The sequence below is a fragment of the Cygnus olor genome, chromosome 1 (assembly GCF_009769625.2).
Source record: "Cygnus olor isolate bCygOlo1 chromosome 1, bCygOlo1.pri.v2, whole genome shotgun sequence".
Taxonomy (NCBI): domain Eukaryota; kingdom Metazoa; phylum Chordata; class Aves; order Anseriformes; family Anatidae; genus Cygnus; species Cygnus olor.
Window position 1 is genome coordinate 37322483 of NC_049169.1, and position 24165 is coordinate 37346647.

A 24165-nucleotide genomic window follows, 5' to 3' on the forward strand; every position below is an offset into this window, starting at 1 on the left:
AGGCCGGAAGACTTTTCTTAAAATATCTCAAGTGTGTGCATGTGTGTACACCCACACATCAAGTAATTTGCTGCAGCACAGCAACTACCACTAACAGGACACAACTACAGAGAGACCTCTGTTAGTGCAAAAGATCCGCTTCTTTTCCATGACTGTAGTCATTGAAAGACATGCTATACGTTGCAATTTCAGATTATTCTTTGTATCACATGTAGCTATTGGAAATTTCTTGCACTACTTTGTCTGATGTCCCAGTGAATTGATGCACACTTATGCACGTGTACAAACATTATATTACATTGGTTTTATGCCCTTCCTCAGCAAATGTGGCCCTGCAGTTGAGCACAAGAGTAACTGGACCAACCCTGTGAATAGTTAAACATGCAGCTAATACACAAGATGCCCCTTTAGCAGCCAGAAACCTCCAGGCCAAATTCTATCAGCCAACTATGCTAAAAGCAGCTCTCTGCAGCCAAGGCATCTTCCTTGCAACATCTGCTATTCTGTTAGAGCGGCACAGTAAAGCAATGTGGGAGAGACAGCGGAGATCTGGCCCTGTATATCTGGGTTTGGCTCTGACAAGAAAAAAAAAAAAAAAAAGCAATCTCCAATCAAGATGTGGGTATGGGTTAACCTGTTTTAAGCACTCCTTGAAGTCCAAGCTTAAGAATTTGCAGCAAGAACATTCAAGATGGTATCTTAACTCGCAGTGCACCAGCATTACTATCAGATTACAGATCTCCCTGTGTTATCATTAAGAGCCTGGAAACTCACGTTGAGAGAGAGGTATGATAGCAATGCAAGGACATATTCACTGACATTTAATATAGTCACTTTGATTAATTATTAAATCTCTGAAACATACTTGGTGCTTGAAATGGCTTTTCAAAGGGTCCAGTATTCCCATTAGCAAATTAACTTTACTCTTGATGGTTGGCACTAGTTGCTTGGAAACAATTACATTATTTAAGACATGCTTCACTTAATCTACCAACCCCAAACTGTTTTCCCCAAAATTTAAAAAGCTATTCCTGGTTCAACAGATTTACATATTTTTAGTATTGCCTACGTAGCCTGACATTAAGTTTTCAAAAACAGCATCTCAGTTTTGTGCAATCACTGAATTTACACTTATTTTCATCTGGTATGCCCAGATTTTGTTTTTTTGTGGTTAAAATAAGAATCATGCAGACTGCTCAAAAAGACAATTCAACTATATATACACAAATATAAAAGCACAGACAAAATTCCTACTCAGGCACAAACACATGCAGATGAGTATAAATTATTCAGGCTACTCAGTCAGTCAGTACAGTTTAGTAACAGGAAATGGAGTGAATCAAAACACTGAATACATATCCAAGATAAAAAATATAATAATTGCAAAGTTGTTTTTTTTTGTTTTTTTCCCTTAATTCAGTAGTTACCTCTGTTGCAAAAGAAGAAAAAAGAAAGTGATTTTGTAGAAATAACCAATATCTAACCAGTATTAATTGGATGAGAAAAGACTCGCAGCTATGAACATTTTGACTGTAAACAAAAAGCAAATATATTTTGAAGGCATTCAAAGTTAACCACTTTAGTTCTTTTCCCTTCATCATTTTCAGTGAAACTTTATTTTTCCTATAAATATTTTTAAATGAACTCTTCCCTGACTCAAATAAAAGTCCAGTTAAGTAAGTGTGGGATCCAACTTGACCCAAAAAGACTAAAACTGGGAGCTGTTGCATCATCAGCGCCCACCCTCTAAAAGGGCTTCTGGGGAAGGAGACCAGAAGCTGGACCAGGCCATGGCAGGGAAGGCAGCTGTGCCAAGGGACGGGGCCTACCCACAGCCGGACTTGAGGCCAGGACACAACCTTCTAACATGTTTTGGGAGCAGATCCAGTTTGTCCCCAGTCCCTGCAGCCACTCAAGCTGTTGCAGCCCAGACATGACCCAGGCGCAGTGGCCACGTTCACCCCCAGCACGCCAAGCCCACCAAGGCCTCCTCCAGGTGCAAGCCATACAACAGCCAAAATTTTCAGCAGCAGCCACAGGCCAAACCTGTAGCAGGGTAAGAGCTGGTGGATCTTGAACTTCAAGTGACAAGAAAAGCTAGGAAAAAAAAGCCCACAAAACAAAATCTTGACCCAAGAGACCCTGAACGAACCAAGGTGTGACGTGGCTGAAGAAAGGAAGCTCTGTCCTTCTGCTGGGCACTACTTACATCTGCTATAACAGCAATCCAAAGTTGTTTAATTTCATACCATCCAACCATCTCCCCTTAGCACATATGTGGGCCAGTTAGTTTAATTTTCCTAGAAACAAATCTCATTCTGTCACATTTTTCCGTGTGTGGGTTTCCAATTAAATAAAGTGAGGAAGTGAAATCAAGTCTTTGTCATTTTCTAGGATAGTGGTTTAGTAAAAACAAAGTTTCCACCAAAAATGCTGAGAGTATTTTTAGCCAGCTTTAAGTCTTAGAATAGTTTAAAAACAAATTGCAGAGAGACTGGCATGTTTCAATAATTTCAAAATGACACGTTTGAATGGCTTCCAGAATTAAAGGCTAACCAAAAGTCACAAACCTTTTCCCCAGAGCAGACTGACAATCTTGAGATTGAGACACTCTGTTCAGTACAGAAAACATTACACAGAGGGGAGGGAGTCTGCCTATTTGCATTCATTTGCATGGATGTTCTGTACCTTAAATCTACATCCCAGTTTCCGCTGGACTGAAAGGGAAAGGAGAAAGGGAAGAGTCATTCCTTCCCTGCAGCATAGAGACTTTCTGAAGAGACAGCTTCGCTAGGAATAAAGCATTCTTACTCTGTATTAATTAATGCTTCATAAAATCTAATGTAGACAAAACTCTTCTCAGCCTTCAGACCCATCAGCAGGTCAAGACAAACTAAAGTAAACACAAACCACAAAACATTCTGTCTTCACCGGGACTGTATTTGAGGTACCTAATGAGTCTGTGGCCTGAGGCCAGATGTGGTGCTAAGGTACACCCAGGAGAACAGTACTGATGTCTGATAATGAGCAGAGATGGGCATGGATTAAGCATCCTTAGAAAGCCTCCCCCAAAACCCAGCAAAAATCCCCAGGATTTAGTGCTGGAACAGCCCTGGAAGAGCTGAGGGCAGAAGTGATGGGGACCTCAGCTCTGGTCAATGCAGGCTGCGCTGCCCCATCCCTGAGCCTGCTCACACAGTCCCTCTGCTCCCAATTCCCACTATAAACATAAATACGTAGGCTGTCAAGGAGGTAATAAAATAGTAACTAACTAAAAAGTTTTTAAAACATGAAGTTAAAAAGAAAACACACACACACACACACAAAAAAAAACACCTTTATCCTGCACTTCATTCATTCTTCCAGAAATGACAGGCTAAGGTTTGCTTTTACTCTTTATCAGCTATTAGTAAATATCAGTAGAAGAAATTACTGGCATCCCCACATGCCAAGTGTTGTCCATCAGATCGTTGGAGGCACAGAAGTGTTTACCCGAGGACAAGCAGGCAGCCTGCTGCTGGACAGGCCTGCGAGGGAGACATCGCCAACACACACAATATGGTTTTTGTGTTGATTAAACATGTATTCTCTTGTTCCCTATGGCAAAAATAAATAAATAAATAAATCAGAGCTGGGAAATAATTTACAGATACAAACCCAAAGACGTTTGAAGTGGTCATAGCCCTTGAGGACAGAGGAACTTTGCCTGTTAGGGAAGCTGCTCATTTTTTTCCTCTACAATTCAAATCATCTCGCTGCTTGGAAATGTGGCTTATCGACACTTGAAGAGCAGCATAAGGGGATTTTGTACATTCAGTTCTTGAAGTAAGTTTCTGTTAAAAGTAAAGATTTCTGAATCACATATACAGACACACATATGTGAGTCTAAATTTCAACATCAAGTGTTTGGTGTTGTTTTTTTTTTTTTCCCTAATAATTGCTGTCACTATACAAGCTCAGAGGAAGGCAAGCCACAACCCACCTGCCAAGCATCACTGTTACCTTCACTCAGGTCTGTGAATAACTACAGTGTGACTGCAGACACGGAGACCTATCCTTTGTGTCTTGTTCTCTGCATTGTGACCCCAAGCTCAAGAATTAAATGATTTATTCCACAGTGACAGCACGTCAGAAGCCCATTTCATTGCACAGCCTTTTGGTCTTTCACACATCTGAAGAAAAAACACTGAGCTGCTCTAGCAGAGATCAATATCAAAATAAAAATACAGCTTCTTTTGCCACTTTCAATCTTTTACACTCTATCAAAAACCTCAAGCTGTCATGTACCCGTGCATGCATTTTCTACATCTGTGCAAAGACAGGCTTATCTCCTGTCTGAAACCCAGACTGTAACTTCAGTATCCCTGCTGGCCTCCAATAGCAAAGGAAGCACACGCTCACTTTCTTGGATGCTTTAATAACAATTGGATGCCATACAGCACAAAGCAGCAGCCAGGTCTTCTCTAAAGCTGTACCTGAAACCATTTACCTCCAAATGAACAAAATAATCAATGTACTTGACAGGCAGTTTAATGCATTTAATATTTACTACAATAAATCTGTCTACTCCTTTTGCTTCAGTGGAACAACATTTTGGGATCGGTGTTAAATAGGCCTTGTTTTTTTCTCCCCTCCTCCACAATATTGCACTTTAAAGCATTGTTATTACAGGTTAAAATTTTCAAATTCTAAGAGAAGGCTCATGTATAAAAGATATTGTCAAGAACAATTGCCTTTTTCAAAGAAAAGAAATCAGCAGTAAACTGTATTAATCAATGATTATTGAATTCTGTGCTCCAGGCTAGTGGTTCCTGTCAGCAGATGTCCTTCAGATCCAGGTCTTCCACTTCAGCTTTAATGAACAAGGCTGAAATCATGCATTGAAATGAAATAATGCAGAACTAATCAACTGGCTTTGTTTCTGAAGTCTGAACAACTTCACCTGTGAAACAAAATGGAGGAAAAAAACATGTGCTTATGAATTATCTTAGGGGAAATGATCCAAGGTTGTTGATCTTGCAGTCAAAACATCCTCTTATCTTTGCCAGAAAGTGGAACGGAGTACAGAAACACAAGACAAACATCTGGAAGAAACTACTGACCTCTTAGAATAACCATTTTATTCCAGCCATATGCATCATTTTCATCAGGGTTCACTGCTACAGACCCGTATAAACATAACTAACCTTCGTCAGCGGGACTACTCATGCAAACGGAATTACTCACGTGCACTGTGCTCGCAGGACCAAGTTTTTAGCTGGCCTACAGCAAGGCACAATCCAGACAATATAAAGCCTTGCAAAACCACTGCCAACTCTACAAATCTTCTTGATAAAATAAACACCAACAGCCAGAAAAGTGCAATCACTGCAGACGTATTTTTGAGAGCGCTTTGTTTTCCCACACAGCGGTTATAAATAAATAAACAAATAAATCTCCCCATGCATTTTAAGACGCGTGGAAAAAACACATTAAAATCTAACCACAATCACTGGATAAAACAGCTGAATTTGCTTATGCAAAGGCTATTTGAATTTCACTTCCTGGGCTTCTTCCCAGGACAGCTTCCTATTTACATTTTTTTTCACTTAGCCTTAAGTTAAACCATCCCCAGATGCCTGGGGTCAAGCCTAAAGGCAGGCCATATACATTGCAAACTCGAGACTTTCTGTCACATCAGCAGCCTTCATGGCTTTCTGTCACATCTTCTTTCCGTTTTGCTGAGCAGCACACACATTGCAGCTAAAATAAATAAGGAAAAAGAACAGCAGGCAGCAACAACACCAGTAGCTTGTGCTTTCTCAAAGAAAAAGACATACTGTAGGTCAAGAACAGGACTTTCCCATTTTGTATTAATACAGGACACATGCAACTCTATGCATCCAGCATTTTTATTCAGAATGGCAAAATAATACGTCCCTTGCTTGACTGAGTGTTAAAGTGGTCGCAGATGGGATATGCTACCTCCTCCCCTTCATGATACGACTGTTGAATTATTTTATGACAGAAATGCAGGAAAAAGTCTTTCTTCAATTGAAAATCCATGATGTACTCTAACTGTAGCTGCACTTCAAGTACTTTAAAGGAATTTAGAATACATTAAGAAAAAGAAATGGCTCCAGGCTTGCAATTCAGAAAAATCATGAAATTTCTACTTCAGGAAACCAAACAAGACAAATATATATATATATATATATATATATATATATATATAAAGATACCACAATACAAGGTGATCTAGGTGTGTCTGAATTTAATACCAGTGTGTGTTCTCTCACTTTGATATTACCACCTAACACACTGTGGTCCTTGTTAGTACATTAGTCTGGACTTTTAAAATTTCCAAATCTCCAAATGCCACGAGCTAAATCTAGGGGCCTGACAGACAAACAAGCTAGTGGTATCATGTGAAGCAGTGATCATTTCCGATCACTGCTACAGTAAGCAGAAGAACAACTCGGGACAATTCACTTAACCATCACAGATTTTTAAGTATTGCTGGTTTCTTAGATTCTTTTTCAATTTAGCTGTGCATTAAAAAAACTATAAACTTATACCAACAAAATATGAATGGTATTTAACAACAAATTTGGCTGTTTACAGAGAAGTGATCATGAGTTTAGAAGTTACTTTCTGTAGGTTACTCAAAATCAGGTCCAATTTTTCTCCTTATTTTTCACATCTCCATTTCAGTGAGCCATAGTTTACATATATCTAAGGCCATAACGCTGCTGCTTCTTATTATCCATTAATTATCACACAGGACTTCATTTTATCACAAAATGAGGGAGCACTAATCAAAACTACATTTTCTTTACCTGTAAATCCACTAATGATTTACCAGGGCATAAAATACCAGCATACTGAAGCTTTATAATAATTAATTCCAAGCAATTACTTTCACAGATTTTAGAACATTGTCTTAACAGTGAAATGTTGTGAGAAAGATGCAGGGTTTGAGCATTTCCCATAAACTTCAGTTATTTTCACACAATGGCACAGTGAGCTACCTCTGCCTTCTTTTCTGCTTCCATTGATGTAAGCCTCTGAACAATTATATGAGCAGCACTACACCTTCTTAAGACTCTTAAACCAACAGCTAAGAAAATTCTATCATTATCTGTTACGCAGAAAACAACTTACTGTGAAAGGACCTGGGAGTATTGGTTGATAGTCGGCTGAATATGAGCCAGCAGTGTGCTCAGGTGGCCAAGAAGGCCAACAGCATCCTGGCCTGTATAAGAAGCAGTGTGGCCAGCAGGTCTAGGGAAGTGATTGTGCCCCTGTACTCGGCTCTGGTGAGGCCGCACCTCGAGTACTGTGTTCAGTTTTGGGCCCCTCGCTACAGGAAGGACATGGACGTGCTCGAGCGAGTCCAGAGAAGGGCGACCAAGCTGGTGAGGGGTCTGGAGAACAAGTCTTACGAGGAGCGGCTGAGGGAGCTGGGCTTGTTCAGCCTGGAGAAGAGGAGGCTCAGGGGAGACCTCATCGCTCTCTACAGTTACCTTAAAGGAGGCTGTAGTGAGGTGGGGATTGGTCTATTCTCCCACGTGCCTGGTGACAGGACGAGGGGGAATGGGCGAAAGTTGCGACAGGGGAGTTTTAGGTTGGATGTTAGGAAGTACTTCTTTACCGAAAGGGTTATTAAGCATTGGAACGGGCTGCCCAGGGAGGTGGTGGAGTCACCATCCCTGGAGGTCTTTAAAAGACGTTTAGATGTAGAGCTTAGCGATATGGTTTAGTGGAGTGCTTAGTGTTAGGTCAGAGGTTGGACTCGATGATCTTGAGGTCTCTTCCAACCTAGAAATCTGTGTCTGTGTCTGTGTCTGACACGTGGCTGTGGGAATGCAATTATCTGCAAGACACAACAGACCACCAACTCTTCGGGCTGCAACTAGAACAACCTTGTGGGGTTTTGCTAAGTCTCCGCAAACAACTTGTGTGATGCCTAATTTGTCCTGCTAAATCTGCAGCCATTCAGATTCCTTACAATAGCCCAAGTTTAGTGAAGTAAGGGGAAATTAAAAAAAAAAAAAAAAAAAAAGAAGCTAGAAAGGGGCATTGTTTTCTATCCACTCTATCCATGCAAACTCTGAACTGCGACACCCGAATCAAAGAGCCAGTTACAAAGTGCTAATGTTCAGTACCTTCTAAATCCTCTGTGTTATGCTCAGGAGCAGTGGTATTTTACAAGGATGGCTGTTACTTCTCCGAGTATAGAAACCTCTCCCTCTCTGCTCTCTTCTGTCACTTGTAGTGCAGCGCGGGTTACTCCCAGCCTGAACAAGCCAGCAGAGATGTACATGACGAATAGGACAGCAGAGGAGTGTTATCTAAAAAACCACACATTTAAATATACCTCTATTTTCATAGTTGTGTTTAGAGCATACCAGGGAAAACGTAAGCAAATCATTAATGCACTAAGCTGGAGAAGACTTCTTTGTTTTCTCCAAGCAGGGTATAGCAACAAGTGAATGACAACTGATGGAAAAGTGCTGGGAACTCCTGAGCAGCTTCTCAGGAAGTCTGGGAAGCTCAGGTGAAACATGGTCAAGCTACAGAGGAAGCACTTCAGAGGCAACCAAACTGTCACTGAACTCACAGGGACTTCAGAGACCAGTGGCTCTGCAGTCTTGCTGCACTCCGCTTGATTTAGTTATCCACGGGCAGCTCTAACCACATGGACAGCTTTGGTCTCTCCATTTCAGAAGCCACCCCCGTTCTCCTTTTAGCAATGAAACGAAATCCAACATCTGAATGACATACCACCTGAAATTCCACTGCCACCCAACAGAAAACCCGTGTTCTTGCTTTCTGATTTGTAAATGCCACTGGACGTGTTTAGATTTACTGACAACTGACCTGAGCGCTGCTTCTGCTTGAAGCGCTCTGCCAGAGATCCAGGCTCCCTCCCAACTTTCCTTCACAGGCATCTTCTCATTTCCCCTCAGGTAGACTGTCAGATGTGACGTCCCTCCCAGACAGCATGGCACACACCCCTTTTGATTTCTGAGCATTCACGCTAATACAGCTGGCACTGCAGTCCACAGCTTCTGCTAAAACTTAGCTGTGAAAGGGTGCTGCTGACTACAGAATTTCTACCGGGCTTCTACAAATGGAGTACAGGTAGCAGGTCATCAGGGCTATAGATTACCTCCTACTCTGAACTGCAGAAAAAATAGGGAAAACAAAACAAAACAAAAGCTTGTTGTACTGTGTATTTAAAATACCTATCCGTGCATGTACCATTTGTCATTTACTGCATTTTTGTAGTACTTTGTGAATCTTTATTTTATTATTTTTTTAATAGCGTTGCTACCAGTTGACAGAACAACAACAAAATATGTTGTTGAGTGAGGAGTTTCCCCCTTCTGGGAGAAGGACAGGGTTATCAAAAAGCCGTAGACCTGAACAACCACAGAGCTTGTTAAACACAGCCAAAGGGAGCATCTGGGACCAAATCTGAAAACACGTGTTACTGAGCTAATGCTTCCCACAGCATCTGTCTACTTTTGGTTTCACTTTCTTTTTTGCGGTTTCATTCAAACAGTATTTTCCCCAGAGCTGTCTTTAATCTCTCTTCTCCCTCCTTGCCTTCTTCCACCCTTCTTGCTACAAACAGCACCAAAGTGCTATCCGTTCAGTCAGATTCGGTGGCCACTCACCCAAATGTCACTCACCATCACAACATCAAGGAGATTTTGGTTCATTTACGGCAAGTATTACGCCCATAATATACTGTTGTGAAATTTCCACTCCATGCAAAAAAGTCAAGAAACTGCTGCTCTATTTTCTCTACTACATATCCACGCACACAAAACATTAAAAAAAAAAAAAAAGATCCAAGTGCCAAACCTTAGTTTTACCCTCTTTTGCCTTACAGCATAACCATTAACTGCCCCATCTCCCTGTCTTTCACAAGACCTTGTCTCATTTAATGCCCCAAATAAATGACTTTAACTACCTGAAAAATGATTCAAGACCTCGTTTTCCCCTCATTGCTTGAACTGTAATTCCATACCTTAGTTCCCACACATTATTCAAGCCCTTCTCTCAGGACAGACATTAATTTCTTCCTGAGCTCTTCTATGATGCTCATCACTAGAGCATCTGAGGGCTTAGCAAACATTAATTTACTTTCATGGCATACCGGTGAAGGAGAGGTGCCATTAACCTCATTTCACAGGTGGAGAACTAGAGCACGGGGAGATTATCATCAAAGGTATGCAATAACTTAAAGCTTTCAGCCTAAGATGCCTTATGGCTGAAATTTCAAGGCAGTTAGGCTTATTTACATATATACAAACCATGCTTCCCTTGGCCTGCTACAGCCACTTGTGCCCAACATCAGTCAATTCAAGTTCTTGAGCCAGGCACAAAGTAAAGGAGGGAAGGACCCAGGCACGGTGCCACACCAGCCCATCACAAGTACAGTGAAAAAATGAGCTTGTAGTCCTTAATTAAGGCAGGCCAAATTAAGGTTCTATAGGCAACCTTCGTTCTGGCGCCTTTTAAATTCTGAGTATGTCTTCAAAACTGCAAGTCTTTCATGTCGACTGGTGTATAATTGTCTGGTTTTCAGAGGAAAAATAGAAAACCCTCTGAGAAAATTTGGTAGTGTCCACATGCACAGGTAATCACAACAGTTCCTAAATCAAGGATGCTGAGGAAAGGAGGAAGGTGGAGCTGGGGGCTGAGTGGGCACAGACTCCTGCAGCCAGCTACAGCCTCACCTCTCCTGTGTCTGCACCTCTGAACCTCTCCCAGCTCCGCTCTTTTCTGCTGAAAAACATTAAATAAAGTTGCTTAATAACTTCGGCACATACAACGATGATTATAAAATTTGCCTTTTACAAATACTGCTATGGTAAACAGGTGTTTATATACATGATGATGATTAATTATAGCTGCTGGGGTGGCCTACTAAAAAAAACCAGCAATAATTCAATAACTGTTTATAAGATCATCAGCAAGGAGCTTAAATTGTTGTTTCCTTTTTAGTTCCACTAATTGAATTTTTCTGTTGGAACTGATGGCCAGTATTAAAGCAGACACCTCAGTAGTTGCTTTTACCTCTCTCTTTTATCTTAGTTCATAGAACCTGATGTTTTATTCACTTCACAGTAACCAAGGGGGAATAAAATCTTATCATTTGATGTTCCTGATGCAAATTGATGAACCCATGATTAGACGCATGAACTTACACACATCATTTCAGGAATTAGGAAGGTAAATATCTGTCCGAGTCTCTCTAAATTTCATTGTTTGAACCCAAATACCAGATATTCCAGACATACCAAAATATAAAGGCTACTCAATTCTCTAAAACACTGGAGGTGCAGTCTCATAGCAGCCACCACTAGAAGAGGAGGAAGACCCACAAAGAATAAATTTCTTGAGCAGGGACAGTCAAGTTCTTTAATAAATTAGCAAAGGATAGGACCTGAAAGTAAAAGAAAGAAAAGTAGTACAGAAATTCTGCACTTGTAGCTGCTAGCAGGGAGAAGAGTTTACACTTCGTGCAAAGAATTACATAACTCATGCCTCATGATTTCAGTGACTTAAAGTAAAATAAGCTAGTTTTGCTCAAGTAATTCTAAAGCAACGCTTTACCATCTGTGCTCTGCACTGCCCCAGGAGCCTAAGGGCCACTTGTAGGAGAGTCACAAAGGGTAATTTAAAAAGTAATCCTACTGCTAGCAAACTTAAACCAGCTGTTTCACCACTGCTTTACAAAAAATGTAAAATTTGCATGGCCTGTCTCACAGATAACAAACATTTCACCAAAGCCAGCACTTGTGCACAAACCTGCCTGGCTGGAGCAAACACACTGTGCTGGTGTTGCAGGGCAGCAGAGGTGTGGGTGTCCCCCAACAGACCCTGCAACTGGTGGCTGCACTGGTGCACAAGTGAAGAAAACAATTTAATTATGTTTGAATTTATGCAAACAATACAGTGCAGCTAAAGCTACTATCCAAATAGCTTAAGAGTCTACAAACATGAGCCCCATCCCAAGAGCTAAAAACTCTTTTAACTAACACGAAACAGGAAATGAGTAAAATAAAATTTCATTTATGCATATTTCTTAAAGGCTCAGAAGACCTAAATAATGTCAAGGGATGCTCAAGTGCTGTTAACATTTTCCTTTTTATAACCCATTCCTATTAGTTCCCTAACTATAAAGTGAGAATAATATGTAATTCCTCTCTACTTCTTGGGTTTTTCTAGTAAGGTTGCATTCACTAACGACCATGACAAACGAGATGGCAAACAGAAGTGGTCACCTCCAAAACACACACACACTTCATCAGAAGCCAAGTGACCCTTTGCAAGACGTTGGTTGTCATCAAATACACAAAACTGCGTTTGATGCAATGACCACCTGTTTAAGAACATAGAATCTAATATACATGAAGATGGAAAAGCAACAGAAACAGCAGGAAGGTGCAACGTCTTTGCCTGAAGAGTGCCTGAATTTTACCCAATGAAAAATTTTACAATTGGCAGCTGCATAGAGGAAGTTTCAGCCTGCAAGTGTATGCAGAGAGATAACAGTTCAATAACTTGCTACCTCTTCTTTCATTCACAGATCTCTGAATGGGACAGTTGATACTCTCTGCCCTTGCAGTAAAGCTCAAGTAGAGTTGTCTCCTTCATCACTGCGCGTGGCTTGCGAACTGACCATAGCAAAAGTCTCCCTGGACACAGGCATCCCTTCCCATCTCATCTAAACTGGTGGTGCTGGGGCTACTCAGATCCCAGGAAAAAAGTGACGTATGGAAAAGAGACAGAAATATTGATGAACTATGATCCATTAATACAAATCTCCAGGGTTCGACAATCATGAAACAATCATTAAGTACAAGGAAATAAGAAGCTTTAACAATTTTTAGTTATTTTCTTAAAGATTATTTTTGTTGTGGTTTCAAGGCTTGCCATATGCTCTGCTCACTCAGGTTATCAAGCCTTTTTTCATGTAGCCTACAACAAATAGATTTATTACCTCTAGTCTCATGAAAACTGCGATTTTACTGTACTGCCATGACAAGATCTGGGATGGAAGGAGCAGCAGCCCAGAAGCACACACGGGTACCACGAGACATCCAATTGCACAGCAGACTAGCAGCAGGCACTGTTTGTGAGATGAAGAGCAGTTGTCATCCTGCATTCCTCACCCTTCAGATCAATTACCATCCATGCAACCTGAGATAGAAATATTCGGTGCCCTTGTCACCACACTACTCATAAAACCATCAACTCTTTTACAACCCCTATCAAATCTACGAGAGCAGAGCAAACAAGATCTATTTGTGCCACTTTACAAAATGGAGAAAATCTTGACAAGTAAGAATGCTGTTGGCCACAGCATCAAGAAGCCATAGGTGTATTGCTTCCCTTGGTGTTTTTCCTTAGCACTGTTCAGTATCTGGTCTCTTCTATCAGTACTTAACACAGTTTTAAAGCAACTTAGGTTATGAAATGCAAAGCTATTTGTTAGGAAGATTTTGGCAGCTGTGGGAGCTTCCGCACCATAACACTGAGTCATGTTGGAGAATAATGCACAATCTGAGCAAGTGGTGGCTTTCTGCTGACATAATCACAACAAGTGTATCATACATTCAATATCCGTTTTACCTAATTATTCTTGATTTCAGTCAACAAAGAGGACATCTTCAATTCTGAGTTATATGAAACTTTCAGGTTTTTTTTTGTTTTTCAGGTTTTTTTCAGTTTTTTCTTTTTGCCTCATTTGCTAGGCTAAGAGTTGGGGGACACGAAGGAAGTCAAATACCTTACCTTCACTTTCCAGTGGAGACACAGGGACAGACAGAGATGGGACAATTAATGGAAAGTGGAAAAATTATCACATGCATTTTGGAGGCAAATTCAAAGACATTAATGTCCTAACAGTGACGAATCTGATGATTCTCACACAATAAGTGTGGAAGAATTAATACGACACATCACAGCTCTAACAATAAATTTTAAAAGGTTTTTTAAAATCTATAATTAAGATACCATTTCAACGAGATAAAAGTAAGCTAAGTATTTACTGATTTGAGAAAACAGCTGTATTGGTCTAACCTTGGTATACTTCAAAACATACTCTGAAGAAAAATAAAATTAAAACCATAAATTGAAATAAAAGGGGGGAGAGAAAAAACACTACATGACCAAAGATACCCTACGGCAGACTACTTCATCTAATATATCAGTGCTCCTGTCAAATGACATAGGCAAGACCTTGACAAAGGTTACAATAAAATTATTTGCTTAACTGTGGGCGACTACATGGAACATTTTAAGGGGCAGAGCTTAAAAAAACAAACAAACAAAAAAACCTTTTGGGTTAGTGGGAGTTTACTTGTAGAATATTTTACATGTTGGTTTTTGGGATCATTCTTTAGTATTTTCATGGCACCAAGACAGAACATAAAACCTTTATGCCAATGGAGTATGCTGCTGACATCATGCTGGGAAGAAGAACAGAAGAGAAACAGGTGAAAACTGAGCATCTTTCAGGAAGAAATGGATGACAGAAACCAGAAGCAACATAAATGAGACAAAAATTCCCAGCACGTGTTCGAAGTAACGCGCCCTGGTGCTGCCCAGGCAGATTGTGACAACCGTATTTTATATCACCTGTGAGCCTCCAAAATCCATTTCCATTCCACTGGAACAAAACCAAAACCTTTCAAACGTTCTGCAAAATAAAGACTTAACACTGCAATCAGCCTGGAGTGGGGGAAGGAGGAGGCTGTGTTTGTTTTGGTCAGAGGTGACCAGTCTGGCTCCAAAAACCCCTTCCTGCTCAAGACCAGGCTGCAACTCGGAGGTGCTGGCACAGCATCCAGCCTTCAGTGAAAGGACATATGTCATCTTGGGAAACAGTCCAGGCAGCTGTGCCACAGAGCAGTCCTGCCGCTTGCTATCAGGCCTGGAAACAGTAATAACAAGGGCCTTGTTCACCCAAAGCCTCATTAAAAGGAACAGGTTGAATGGTAGTGCCATAATGCTGCACGAGATAAATATAACACCTTTTAAAGCACTTTCTGTGATAAGCACCAACTTGTCCGAGCAGCTTGGGCAGTTTTCGTCGCCCATTATGTTCACTGTGCAAAGTCCCAGCGAAAGGAGTATGACGCCTGCACTACTAATGTTAATCAGTGTTTGTGTATCGGGATTATTATCTTAGTTATTCCAGCACTACATAGCACAGAACGAGACTCTCAGGAAAGATAAGAGAGCTGATGTTGCGTGTCAAAGCAAGGCTATCCACTTAACGCCAATGAATGAAACGCCCAAGCAAAAAGACGTCTGACTCAAGAGCTGGGGTCCCTGTTTTACTTCGGGAGTTTTAGGTATTACTGCACCTTTCTTACCTGCTCCCCAGTATTATTGTGATTTTGGTCCTCCATGGCAAAGCTTCACAGGATTAAAGAGAGTATACTTAACGAGAGGAGCTACAGTACCCGGGCACAACGGCGCTGAGGACAAACTAATGTCACCTTTTTCCTGTGATTCCCAGAGGCCTGTTCTATTTATAACTTTGTTTTGTTTCCGTTTGATCCTTTGGTTATTCTAACGTACTTTCTGCATTTTACATTAATTCAGTCTCCCTACAACACCCTAAGCAATACTACGCATGGGGGGATGAGAGGATAACAGGCCCGTAAAGCAATTGGCTCAGACAATCTTCAAATGCACTGGCTAATTGGATACACAGCTCATAAAAGACGACCCTTCAGGAGGGATATATGACAATGCAGAGAGAGGAAACAAAATCTGAAAAAGCTCCTACTCTGTTCAGTTGAATGAACAACAGGTCTTTGACTTCATTAGCTCTGATATTCTGAGAATCATACCCATAAATACCACCTTATTTTCAAGCACACATCCTTCTAAGCATATGAGTACAGAAGGAAAGGCTAGTAAAAGCTCTGCAATTACTCTAAATTTGCACTGTAAACAGTAATAACACCAGACCATAATTAAATTCCGAATGAAACATTTCATTGTCTCCATTACACGAAATGTCTCCAATTTCAAGGGAGCATTATAGCAGCTCCGGCAGCCTCTTTGCCCATTTTGTGCGCTGGTTTCAGCAGCCACCACGCCTATCCGACCAAAACAGCGACGCACACAGTGCGGGGAAGGAGCGGACAAAAGGACCTTTGAGGAGCGATTGTGTTTGATGTTGTGCCTCTGTACAGGCTCTCAGCTCCCCAGCGGGTGATGAACAAACACATCCCCACGGCCCGAACCTCCTGTGACACGCTCTGTGTAAGTAACTGTGAGAAGTTGCAAACTCCTCGTGAATCCAACTCTGCAGGACCAAGCATTGTGTTGACTGTTCAATCTGTTTTTCATGAGCACTAATATAAACAACACTCCAAAACCTGACACACGTTCGTTCAGTCGAAAATACCTCTGACCTCCACAGGCTGAGGGGTGTAATATCCATTTTTTTCTAAGTAGAATAAACTGAAAAACCTATTAGACATGTGGCTCAATCTTAGTTCCTTAAATTAAGCCAAGAGTAATAATTTATTAATCAACATTCAAGAAATCCTTACTACACGCGACAGTTTTTGGAGGGGTTTTGCTTTCTTATTTAAAAGACCTTCAACAACAACAATCAACTAGGGAAATATTTTGACATCCTGCTTTGACACATTCCTTTGATTTGCATATTAAAGCAAAAAAAAAAAAGTTACGTGCTTTCATTAACTTGTATCATTTTCATATTTTTCAGTGCTAAGCAGATTTAAAATTTTTAGTTCTTGTGTATTTTGTGCCAACGTTACCTGTTATGACTGCAGTGCCCCTGAAAATAGGTCTTTTCTTATAAGAACTCAGTCTTAACAACATAAAGATTGTCAGCATGGTAAATTTTCTTAAAAATGAAAGGAGATAAAGAATGTATAAGGAAGAAACCCAGTAAACAATCAATCACGCTACATTAGTTTACTTTTAGAGATAGGCAAGCAAAGAAAACCAAGAGGAAAATCGCTTGCTTTAGTATTTTCCACAGAACAGCAGAACTCTGTTGCTGTAAAGCAGTCACATTCATTAATTTGTCTCAAAACAAACGTAAGGTTCTTATGATTTATTTCCGCAAAATGGACATGAAACCAGATGACACAAAAAGGATGTGACAGCTACTCCTATAGTACATGAAGAAAAAAAAAAGCGCAGCAAACTTCAGCTGCTCAACAAAAGGCATAGCTTCACTGCAAAGCTCCCAAATCACCAGCCAGAAGAGCAGAACCCTTTTAGGAAGATCATTTCTGTGCCTGGCTGGCTCTGCTGTCAACACCTTGCACCAGCGGAGCTGCACACTGGGCAGGGTCCCACACCCCCTGGTGTCCCCGCGGGCAGTTTTGGGCATTCCCCCTCCTCTGGCTGAAGCGGATGGCAAAGTCTGATCTCCAAAGCCCGGCAGGGGCAGGGCACAGACCCAAAAGGGCACGTTTTGGGAAGGGACTGGGCAGCAGGCGCTGTATTTTGGTTCGCAGCGAGCTGCTGCAGCCATGTGACTGCAACCCCACAAAACCCACTACGCGATGCCTCGTAAGTGAGCCTGGACCGCCGCAACAAAGGAGCCCACTTGAGTTACTTTCTGCTGAAAAGCCTGGGTCACAGCACAGGCTCAGAGGGCTGACTCTCGCTCAGCAACCCGCATTACTCATCAACTTGAACCGACGATGAGTGATCGCTGCCTTTCTATTGCTTCAAAAATATCCACGGTACAAAGGCATCCTACAAGGGCGACCACCAGCGGATCAGTTTGCAAAACAAAGTGTTTTAACAAAAGCTTTCCAGCAGTCAGCCTCAATTAACTGCACCTGAAATATTAAGCAGGTTTACAGACCCTGCCTACTTTGGGAGCTGCTGTGCCACTTCAGCTGTTTTGCATTGTTCATCAGCAGTCACAGGCAGATAAATCTATAACAGGAAGCCAATGCTTTAATACTTGCACAAGGCTCAGATTCTACCAAGTGGGGAATATTGTTTGGGCTTTTTGCATTTAGTTGTTCCCCCTCCCCCCTCCTTTTTTTTTTTTAATCTTAACAACATAGCATTTATCACAGCTAAAGGAAAAGGAGGTTAGGCAAAGCACTTACTTCGAAAATGCTCTGAGGCATAATAATAGACATCCTCGTAACCCTCGTGGTAATCCTCCTCTGGCCGGTACTTTTTGCCTTTTCTTCTTCTCGACCTCCTTATCTGCTTGACGAAGCCCAAGAAGCGCTCCATCTCCTCAGCAGCGCCCACCAGCAGCCCCCTTCGCCCTCTGCCTCACGGAGAGCTGTCCGAGCATGAATTAACAGCAAGCACTCAAGGAAAGCTGCAACCTTCGACCATCTGCTCTGGTACCATTAAATAACCCTTACCTCAGCTAGGACTAGAAAGCATGTTGTTTTCCCTTTTTTTTTTACAAAAAAAAAAAAGGGGGGGGTGCGGGGGGAAGGGACACTTAATCAAAGCTACCAACTGGAATATTTCAGCATGAAAATAGATGAAGGAGGGAAAAACTGGAGGGGAAGGAGAAAGTCAGGGTTCCAAGCAGTTTTTAAGCAGAACAAAGTTGGAAAGCTGTGCCTGGCAGCCAGAGGCAGCCCAGCACCAGGAGCTCGCTGCCCTCTGTCTCCATCATTTGAAGAGGGGCTGGGAGGCGGGGAGAGATGTTAGTCAATGGACTGAACCACATCTCCAGGCAAAGCAGGTTTTCATCTGCCAGTTAAATCCCTCCTCGTATTTACACCCGCACAGACTCGGGACCCCGTTTGATTTCATCCGTCCTACGACGGGAAAGACGCCGATCCGTTTCTGGCATCAGGCACATGGGGTGAATAACCAGCGGAGTGGTTTAATCCATACACACAGCCCACTCGCCGGCAAGCGTGTGCTGAACGTGTTAATTGGAGCAGCAGGGAGAAAGCTCGGCAGCTGTTAAAAAATGACACATATACCCACTGGGCATTCGGGTATTCTAATCACTGCTAGATCTAAACATTAAAATGCGCTTCGCAGACAGGTTTCTTACAGAGCTTTCTGGGCTATATGGCAATAGGCAAACAAAGGGAGCCACATCACGCGCACACCGTGCCATACTCATTTAAAATCCTAGCAGAGTTTTAAAACTTTAAAATTAAGGTACGGCAAACTGTGCTTTGCACAGGAGGAGACCAGAAAAAAGCCTGAAAAGGCACTTGCTCTTTTTTCCTGCTGCATGTCCCAATTCCACAGCATTCCCTGAGATAAGGCAGGAATTTCATGCGTGCTCCCAGTATAGTTTCCCTCCCACTCAAAAACAAAAGCAGAGCCTGCTCAAATCCCATCACCGTGCCATCTATCATAGTTTGTCTTGTAAGCCAAGCAAAGTCTCCAGTCTAGCAGGACATCCGCTGGTGACCAGCACAAGCCCGGGATCCATCAGTCGCCTCGGTCAATCCGTCCTCACCTGCACACACGGCTCCCGTGAGCACGAGGGCATCAGACAGTCCTGCGAAACCCATTTTACAGTATCATCATCTGGAAAATGAGCAGCACGCAGAGGTGGGATGAGTCTCTGGTGATGCAGACACTTCAATGGGAATCATTACTTTGCAAAGAGCAAAGCAGATCATTTTTTTTAAAAGCATTAAAAGAAGCGAAGCATGAGCCAGGACTGCGATTTATCATTGTTGCAATAGAAGTAGGCAGAGATTGATCAGAATTTAGTTGGGATTTTCTGGTTTTGAAACACGTGAAAGTTATCGGCAGAGGCAAGCTAGATCTGCTGTCTGAGGGTCCTAAAAAAACGCACTGAAAAAGTTGGAGCTCTTTTGGGCCTGTTCCAGGTTCCCAGGTATTTTAAAATAGTATAGTCAGAAAAACATACCCATTTTAGCCAGAAAAAATGACAAAACAATGAAGGCACCTACCAAGCTCCCCATGCGAGTATGCACTAATCCTCCCTAACCTCACCAGCCCCTGTTTTTCCCCTGTGAAAATGCCACCACTGTTGCCAGTTGATGAACACCCTGAGGTCCAGAATTATTTTTAGTATAACTTCTGTAAGGAAGCTACATTTTAGTACATGCCTGTTTTCATCATACAGCTTTCAACTTTGAAAAACTAAAGAACTTGCAGGAATATTACCAAAAATAATAAAAAATCAATAAAACTTCTTATATGGATCTTTAAGAGCAGATTACTGTATATTCTGAAGGTTTCAATTCACGTGTCTTCTCTGCGCTCTGCCACCAACCAGCAAAAACATTAAATTAGTATCATGAAACATGAAAACCAAACAAAGACTTAGCCTACAGCAGAGACAGAAATCTCTCTTTGCAGAGATGGAAATGTTGTTTTGATGCTGTATTTGCTCCTGCAGAGTGCTCTCCCTGACAGCTGTGCAAAAAGTTATTTGTAGGTGTCAGAAACATCCAGCTATAAGACAGAAGTCTTGCAGACATCCCTGTTTTCTAAAGTTAAATTATAAATTCAATTCGAAGCGATACAGCTACTTTTCACAAGGGAGAAGAAGGTAAAGCTTTCTTGCTTTTAGACCACCCTGTAAATGAGAGCAGATAAACAAAATGATGCAAACACTTGGCTATCACCAAGTGAATCCACCTGTCCCCGGTACCACGGTGGTTCAACAACACGCTGCTGCATGAGCAGCTTCTGCAGGGGCTACAGGTTCCCCTGTCCTCAGCACGCCCCAAGAGACTGTCCTTTCTGTCGTAAGAAAACCATACGGACTGGTGTTTTCGGCCAGTCCCAAAGGCAGTAGCTGCCACGCTTATAGGTAGGCACGGCGGGGCAGGGGGCACCAGCCAGCTCCTGGGCTGAGAATGGGGGCTCACATCCTGCGGCTCTGTGCAGCCACCGCTGCTCTGCAGAGGTCAGGCTTCCTCTGCCATGCCCAAGGAGCAGAAGCAGGTGTTGCTCACGGCTTCTAACCCACGAGCTGTATTGCCGGCACATAATTTATACAGCCGCTTCGTTTTGTCTGACTGCAACCAGCAGAGACAAACGATGCCAGCATTTCGCTTCTTAAACCTAGAACAACGTGAGCTTTTGATAGGATCTTCCCCTCCCTAAAATGTTTTGCTATTTATGGCAATTTAAAAAGAAAGATGTACCTTAACTGAATGCAATAGTATTGCAGATCAATACGACTCAAAATATTGTTTTACTACCGAGATTACTGAAAACTTATGTTTCATAAGCATTACATACTACCTCGACTGCTTTGTTAAGAACACTGGAGACATTCATTAGCTACTCCTCATGTCATACCTGTAAATATTTTATCATAGTCCTACTTTCAGATGTATAAGCAGAGAATTCAGTTTCACAAACAGTTCACTGCAGTTAAAAAAAAAAAAAAAAGGCTAAGGAAAAGCTAAGGACTGCTCTTCCCATTGCTCAGGATTCACACAGTTCATTCCTTCATGGCCACCTTGCAACCTCATACTTGAAAATGAATAAAGGAACAGGAACATACCAGATGCATACAACAGTTCAGAAAAGCATTTTGATTTTGTGGATGGAGTAGAGAAAGAAAATATTGGATTTAGAATTTTTTAAATGCAAAACATCAGAGATGACAGTGAGTTTCATCCCTTAATGACAAAGAGAATAAGATAATGATGCCCAGAGAGCATAAGATTAGGTGTCAGCTGATATTCTGAAGCTCCCTCTGAACTAGAATTTGGGGATTCAGTTTTCTGGTGGTACAACAGAAGTTGCAATGCAAATATGTCTCAAGCTCTTTGGCTCATCTTTCTCCGTGAATACAGCTACTCCAGTAAAAGAAAGTGCTCTATTGCTACTTCCAAGGTGGCTTTATTAGAAGAAGCAAGGATTATCATGCTGTCTCCAGCATGATTTGCCTTTTAATAAACATTTTGCCAAGTGACACCATTTAGCTAATATTTACATTCACCATTCTCATAAGTAATTTGTTTAATTTGTATTACCAAGAAGCTCTGTCAAACTGGATCTGTCTCAGGTCACTGACTTACTGGAGAAGCCTTTGTGGCAATAATAAAACAAATATACCATTAAGACACTGTCCTTTCCAAATACTTATGCTGAGGCATAAATGCTCTTGTAGCCATGGACAATGTCAGCATTTAGGCGTTGACTTTCCTTTGTGTCCACAGCATAGACTGAGTCTCTCATCTTGTAAAATATCCACATTTAACCTTTTACTTGCATACATATAGCTATCCAGTTATCTAGGTAAAATTTCACAGATGACACAACTGTCTTCTACAGCACTTTTCCAACATTTGGGGAAAGTGATAGGAAAAACATTTTGATATCCATGGATAAGGCACTAAGGTAGTAAATATTTAACAAGGATTTCCATTTGACTGGGCTTGCAAACATGGTGCTTTGAAACCAGAGCCTAAATATGAAGCAAGCCTCTCTAGCATTTCGTACCAGAAATACAAAACAGAACTGGCAGCAAATACTAACAGTTTTAAGCACATCTTTTACATCCCATTCATCATCATGTTTCGGTGTTTAAGAGAAATGACTTTAGATGGAGGAACACTCCTGTCCCTGCCTCTACTTCTCTGGGCAGCCCCTGGGAGCTCTCTGCAGGGGGCAGAACGCTCCCTCCGGGATGCGACCGCCCACGAGAGCACACAGCAGCAGCAGGAGAAACCCACCTGCTTCAGGTTACTCTCTTGGAAAATAACACGGAATTATACACAACACAAAACACAAAAATTAAGCTGGATACAACCAGTTTTTGGAGGTTGGCTAAATACAGAAAGTGATTCTTTTCCCTCCTCCCTCAAACAGCTAACCATAAAGATACTGCAAACCTCAAAAGGGCGGAACAGACCTTTTCTTCTCTAGATCTCTTTCAACTGAGGGTTGTCTTTGATAATCTGCTGGAAACCAGCAAGAACAGACAAAGGAACTTCCCCAAACTACTCCCCTTATTCATCTTACTTTATCATCTTGCCTGACCTTCTAGTTTTTCAAGAGCAGCTGTTTGTTTACATGTCATAATTGCTCATGTTAAGGCTGTAATTTTCCACTCAAAAATTTGCCCTAAATATCTTGGTGTAAAACGTGAGCTGCTCGAGTTGAAAATCATAAAATGCCTGTGGTTTACAATCTATTAAGCGCTGTAAGAACATAAGGTCCACATCTGTACAAGCAGCACCGTGTACAAATACAGTACAGTGGGCAAGGAGGGAGTGAGCGGCCTACCACAGCCGCGATCCCATAGCACCATCTGAAACCCCCGTATGAAGCACACTTGTGAGCACAGGTCTTGTGCTCCTCCTAAAGATGCTTGCGGAGACCATCAAAACCACGGGGGACACTAAGAATTACCCTGCACATCTCTCATTTGACAACAGAAAAGCAGAATAGCTAGTGCACTAGCTATTAGTAGTTCCACTCCTACTGGAATAAAGCTACGTGAGAACTGGATGGTGACACAATACTGCTAATCCACCGCCCTTAGTTTAGAGACAGGATACTTTTTATCTGTTAAATACTCAGTTTCCTCTGATTTTAACGCATTACCCTCAGTTTCACAAGCCATTCACACACTCTCGTTATTCATTGCTCACACGCAGTCACAGACCATTGTTTCTTACTGTTCCTCAACTCTTGAATGTAAGACTTAAGAGCTGGAGATCAGTTTTTCTGTCACCAATCTGTAAATTAACTGGCAAATCTTCCTGTGTTTTTTTTTTTTTTCTTCACATGAACACATAAATTTTCATTAGACTCACACCTGCCAACAATACTTGGAGGAGTTCTTTATTGTATTGTATTTTATTGTATTATATCACCTGTATATTACATTAACATTCCCAGTGATTTTTATTTTTGCAAGCGTTCTCTCACATAAAAGTGTGCACATAAAACCATGAACACTAGTGCAGTGAACAAGGATAAAGTAGAATACAAAGAGTAGAAGAAGCAGCTACATTCATTTAGAGGGATTTGGGGGGCTGCTTGTGGGTCTAATAGAAGGCTGTCTCTCGTATATCGAGAATGTTGAGAAATCTTTGTAGCACTGTTTTAAAAGGGTCACTTGTCAAGTTGAATTTCATGCAGAATGTATGCTTCGGGGAAAAGAAGCTTTTCTTTTTTTTCTTCAATTCAGCTGAAACAGTTTGCATACATTCT

At 41.6% G+C, this 24165-nt stretch overlaps 1 protein-coding gene across 1 annotated transcript in view; it reads right to left on the reverse strand.

Moving 5' to 3' along the window:
* Nucleotides 1-20031, reverse strand: part of GRIP1 (glutamate receptor interacting protein 1) — a 227729-nt gene extending 207698 nt beyond the window's left edge. The window contains 1 exon segment of the mRNA XM_040552728.1: nucleotides 18129-20031. Within this exon segment, the coding sequence (XP_040408662.1) occupies nucleotides 18129-18261 (133 nt within the window). The 5' untranslated portion in view covers nucleotides 18262-20031.
* Nucleotides 20032-24165: the final 4134 nt, after the last annotated feature.